The 6155-nt window shown below is 32.1% G+C and overlaps 1 protein-coding gene across 1 annotated transcript; it reads left to right on the forward strand.

Moving 5' to 3' along the window:
* The first annotated feature begins 1695 nt into the window (after nucleotides 1-1695).
* Nucleotides 1696-3724, forward strand: LOC11418762 (GDSL esterase/lipase EXL3). The gene is made up of 5 exons (XM_003612170.2): nucleotides 1696-2012; nucleotides 2374-2504; nucleotides 2591-2824; nucleotides 2934-3189; nucleotides 3426-3724. Exons 1-5 carry the CDS (start codon nucleotides 1727-1729, stop codon nucleotides 3617-3619), a joined length of 1101 nt encoding a protein of 366 aa, XP_003612218.1. The 5' UTR covers nucleotides 1696-1726; the 3' UTR covers nucleotides 3620-3724.
* The last annotated feature ends 2431 nt before the right edge of the window (nucleotides 3725-6155 follow it).

Raw genomic sequence — 6155 nt, forward strand, 5'->3', positions numbered from 1 at the left:
GTTTTGAGTTTAATTTGGAGGGAATACTTGGAAAAGAAAAGGAATGAGCAAGTGAAAGAAATAGAGGAAAATAGAAGGGGAGAGCTTTGAGGGGTTAACCTTTTTTCATAATACTAAACCTTCCTCATTTGGAGGAACTAAAAATTGTATCGGATGAGGGTTTTTGGGGTTTTGGAAGGTGTATATGAATTCTTCAAATTTAATATATGTTGTTATATTATTTTAAAAATTAAAAATATAGTAATCATATGCATTAATTTATCATTCTCTAAAAAAACTACTCTTTTAAAAAATTTAAAAGATTTCTCAATTTTTTGTCAATTTTTCCTCATATTTTCCACCCCTCAAAGCCTCTCATTCGCCTCCCCTCCCCTCCAAACTCGCAAACAAAACCTAAGAAAAATGCTAACGGGTGCCTCCGAACACTGATTAAGGATACTAAAAAAATGAAGTTATATAATTATTTATTACATTAAAAATTGTGTAATCAATCCATAAAAAGTCTAAAAAGTGTCTATTTTAATTTATAATTTCCTTTTTTAATATTCTTAACCGGCGCCCTAGAAGCCCTGTTAGCATGACCCTTTCTTTAATTTCCGAACTAAAGTGACTCAAGTGGCTTCAAAAACGCTATGTGAGATTTCATGATAATGAATTCATTGTATATAGCATTCATTGCTATAAAAACTATGCTTTTGAAATGGTGAAATGAATCATCATGCAAGTTTCAATCACACATCAAATCTTTCTTTTTTTTATCAAGTAATTTTAGAGGATTGAAATTCATTCTTAAAGATAAATAAATGGAGAATCTGAAGTTCGAATCCAACTCATTTATACCACATTGTCCCTGTCAGCTGAAGTATGATCAAACGACAAATTCTTAAAACAAACAATTACAACACCAGACCACCAATTTGTTATCTTATAAATAATTTAATAATATACTTATTTATATGCTAATTACACTAGTTAACTGTTTTTTTCCTTGCATAAATTGGTTAAAATCTCAACAATGGACATAAGGGGAAAAAAAAAATCAGCAATGTCTACATGCAGCGAGACGTTTTACAACGAACTTTTCACGAATTACCTTCTATCCAATCAAATCTCATACGGGCCAAAAACTCGGGATAATGAAACATAATTTTGGTTTGACTTTGAATTGTGCAACGCTTATAGTTGCCTTCATGATCTTCTTCTGATGTTGCTTTTCCCTTTGTTAAGCAGCATTTCCCAATAATTATATCAAACTTAAAAATTAGACAAAAAAAAAAAAAATTATAACAAAGAGAATACATAGAACATTTTTAAAGAAGTTGTCGTTATTTTTTCGAAAAGGCCTCATTTCGTTTTAGGATTTGGTATTTCCTGTAGAAAAGAAAAGGATGATTCAGTATTCAAGATGTCACATGAAAACTCATATGGCAGGGAAACTTTTTTAAAAGAATTACATAACCTAACACAATGGAGATTGGAGAGTCCATAATGCATGCTTCTCTCACTATCAGTCTTTTATATGAATTCAATAAGTATTTTTTATTGTTGCAGCATGCCTCATTAACTATATATCAGTCTATATATGAGGTTGCTATCACAAAAGAAATGTAATATATTTCTCTAGTAAAAAAAATTTGCGAAGGTATATAAAAGGCTTACACCACTAAACTAAAATAAAGTTCCAATCAAGTGTAGTCACAAGCCCTTCATATTATTCTACAAAAACATGAAATTTCTATTTCAAAATCTTCTTTTTCAATCACCTCTTGTTAATCTTTTCTCTCTTACTACAATCTTTATCTCTCTACATTGTGGTAATGCTGTGAATCTACCAAACAATGAAACAATTCCAGCACTCATTGTGTTTGGAGACTCTATAGTTGACTCAGGTAATAACAACTACATTGGCACTTATGTCAAGTGCAACTTTCTACCTTATGGTAGAGACTTTGGTAGTGGAAATCAACCAACAGGAAGGTTTAGCAATGGTTTAGTCCCTTCAGACATCATTGGTACAAAAATACTACTTGTTTGTTTATTATGTTTTACAACGGTTTTAAATTGTGGTTACAGTTACGGTTATGTTGAAACCTTTATAGGAAAATGCAACTGATTCAATCGAAGTTGAGGTTGTGAATGTGATGCCGTTGTGGATACCTCAAATTTCTTAATATACGTCCCCGCAATTGCAGACCACAATTTAAAACATAATAGATATGAATTGTGGTTTAAGAATAGGCCGCAATTGTCCTTTTAAAAAAAGAAAGAATAGGTCGCAATTGCGGTTGCATACCACATTTTATATGTAGGGAAAAAAACAAAATGAACACATTTTTTGTTTAAGTTTCTTAACAATTTTTTTTTTTTGTTCAGCTTCAAAATTTGGAGTCAAGAAGCTTTTGCCACCTTATCTTGATCCGAATTTACAACTTGAAGATCTCTTAACAGGTGTAAGCTTTGCCTCTGGTGGTGCAGGATATGATCCTCTAACTTCTCAATTAGCAGTAAATAACTATGTCTAATACTGAGTTTGAATTTTCAATTGCATGCATATGTTAAAACTAACTATAATTTACTTTTTTGTTTTAAGTTAGTGTTATCATTATCAGATCAATTGAACATGTTCAAGGAGTACAAGAATAAGATAAAGGAAGCAGTTGGAGAAATGAGAATGGAAATGATAATATCAAAGAGTGTATACATTATTTGCATAGGGGCTGATGACATTGCCAATACTTATTCTCAAACACCATTTAGGAAACCACAATATGATATTCCAGCATACACTAACTTATTGATTTCATATGCCTTAGACTTCATTCAGGTATTCTGTTATACAAACATGGATTCATAGAGTTTTGAATAAGAATGTTGTTTCTTATAACTTCATTTTCTTTGTCCAGTAATATTAGTTATTACCTAAAATAATGCAGGAACTTTATGGTTTAGGAGCTAGAAGAATTGGAGTAATTGGCATGCCATATATAGGGTGTGTTCCCTCACAGAGAACAATTGGAGGAGGAATGTATAGACACTGTTCAGGTTTAGAAAACGAAGCTGCAATAGTCTTCAACTCCAAACTAGTATCTCAAATGGATGCCTTTGAAAATAAATTTCCAGAGGCTAAGCTTGTCTACCTTGATATTTACAACCCATTCATGCATATGATTCAAAACCCTGATAAATATGGTAACAATCAGAGACAAGCATTGTCATTTTCACCTTTTATACGTAGCTTAATATATTTATTATATATACATATATTATTGGACAGTTATACCATTGTGAGTGCTTAGATGCCAATAATACATGATATTCACCACAAAGTATAAGAAATTAGTTGACATTACATTCAAAAACTACTTTGATTGGTGTTTTTCCTTATGTCTGATTAATTTCTCATTGTACTTGGTTGCATGGTTTAGGCTTTGAAGTAGTAGACGAAGGATGTTGTGGAACAGGAGAAATGGAAGCAGGCATATTGTGTAACAGTTACAGCTTAAACTTATGTTCAAACCCTTCAAGCTATATATTCTGGGACAGTTACCATCCTACACAAGAGGCTTATAATTTGCTTTGTTCTATGGTTCTTGATGACAAAATCAAGGACTTTTTCTAGAAATTTTTAGTGAAATATGCCCAAATAAGGATCTAAGTCCAAGCCGTTGTAGGGTCCACACTTGACACATTGTATTGTTACATGAGACGCACTTTGTTGAATGAGATATGCACTTGGTTTATTGCATGTGTTTATCTTAACATTGACTACTTGCATGTAATTCTCTTAGATTTCCTTCATCCACAAATAAGGTTCATGTACTTGATTATCAAGAATGAGAAATCAAGGTGTATGTATCTCTGTTTTCTTTTTCTGGTTTTGATCCACACTGACATCATTGACAACACTACTCAAGTTTAGTGAGCTGAGAGAGAAAGATTCTAGTCCTTTAGATGGGGTGAAAATAGAGATCTTGCAAATAAAGGATTAGAATCTTGCATCAACAATTTTTTTTATTTAAAGACCAAAGTCAAAGGCAAAGCTATGATGTTTATGCATAGCTACCTAGAAAATATGTTTTATAATTAGCTACTCCAATGATATATATATATATATATAACTACCATAAATGAGTTTGTTTGTCAAAAGATATTAGAAATAGGAAAATCAAAGATATCCATTTATTTGATAGATATATTTCGTCTTATTTTGACACGTTTGTTCTCTTAAGCAACTACAAAGAAAACTTTATTAATAATAAAAATTGTCAACACAGACACTTAAAAAAACATTATATAATTTTAGTGCTCGAAATATTTACTTGTACTAAATATTTGCAAATTGATTTCCTTCCCTTCGTTTATTTAAGCACTTTCACCTCCTCCCTTTCTAACAGCACTTAAATAACCACCATAATTTCGATAGGGATACCACATATTTCACTCAACAGCAACATTTTATGTCAACATATTTTTCTTTAACTTCTACACTAGATATTATAGCATCATCTTTTATGTTTGGAGACTTTCAACATTCGTAACATAATGTTAAAGTACAAAGTATTTCTGGATGTGTAAAGTTTAAATATAATGTCAAAGTACTAAGTATTTCGATGTACTTAGTATTCATCGAAATGGTATGTGTATACTAAGTTTAAACTCATACAGAGTTGTGGACCATTTTACAGTAGATCCCAAAATCGAATTGATCTCAATACAACAATAAAGGTTCACATATTCATAATGCAAACGATACCAAATGGTTTGGTTTTAGTTGCCAAATAACATGCATAAATTCGTCCAACACGGTCATTAATGATTGCTCTAAACAAGACATGACGGGGGACAATAATGAGAAGCAAATGATTTTGAATTATGTTTTAAAAGTTTACTTTCTCATGTCCTTTTTGTTTCCTACTTGCTCTAAACAAGACATGACGTGAAGGTCCACCAAAGACGTGAGTGGAGGCAAAAGTTATCATGCATAATGAAATCTTATGCGCATAAACACTTCAAAACTATCAGATTTAGTGTACACGTGATAATCCTAGGCTTCTCAAACTACACCAAATCAAGGAATAAAGGAAAGAGGTATATCTTCATTTTGACAAAAAAAAACCTCTCACTAAAAATGCTTTGCTCACTTCTCTCTCTAGGACATTCAAACCAGCGCCACCTTATATCTTCTTCTCCGGCGAGAATTGCTTTTCCGACGCGGTGGCCGGTGGTGGCACCACCGCGTCGGAACTCATAACTCCGTCGTTTCAAAAACAAATTATATATTCAACAATCCTTTTCTTCCTACTTCTCATTTTCGAAATTGTTTTTCAAAGACAAACAGTAAACAAGCGTAGATCTAAGAATTAAGATATGAACATAAAAACTTTCTACCTCCTTCTCTTTGATCAGTTCGATTCTTGATGGATCGAAACGGTGTTTGAGCTTAGTGATTTTGGTAGCTTTCTAGAGAAAACTCAAAAAATGAATTGTTGGAAAATGAATTTACTATTCAAGAAGAAGACACCGTCGGTGGAGATTTTGGTGGTTTTGGAGTACAACTCACAAAAACCATTTCCACAGCAAAATGGTTTTGGAGTACAACTCACAGAAACCATTTCTTTCCTCCTCCTCCATTTGTGTAAGTCCAAAATTGAATGATGGCAATGGCTCTAGGTCCTTAGTTTTTTTCACCTGCTGAAAACCATTAAATACATCTAATGGTTTTGGAGTACAACTCACAGAAGGATTTTCTTATGCATGATAACCGCACCCGTGAGTGGACGTTAATTACGATTGATTATGTGTTAAGATTTTTGTAGTGCGGTATTTTTTGCATGGAATATATATATATATGTGCTTCATGTAAAAAACACCGTACTGAAATACTACCTCCGTCCCTAATTATAAGACCCTTTTGAGAAGAAAAAAAATTGTCCCTTTTTATAAGACTCCTTTGATATTTCCAAGTACACTAATTATTTCTTTACCAACCTACCCTTATTTATTTTGCATCTTTTTCCTCAATCAACAATAAGTATTATGTTGAAAACATAAATTAACTCTTTCTCTTAAGGATAAAATTGTAAAAACAATAGTAATTATATACAAATTTAATACTACAACCAACTTTCTTAATCTCCGCAATTTTTGCAAAAGGC

This window comes from Medicago truncatula, chromosome 5 (genome assembly GCF_003473485.1).
Source record: "Medicago truncatula cultivar Jemalong A17 chromosome 5, MtrunA17r5.0-ANR, whole genome shotgun sequence".
NCBI lineage: Eukaryota > Viridiplantae > Streptophyta > Magnoliopsida > Fabales > Fabaceae > Medicago > Medicago truncatula.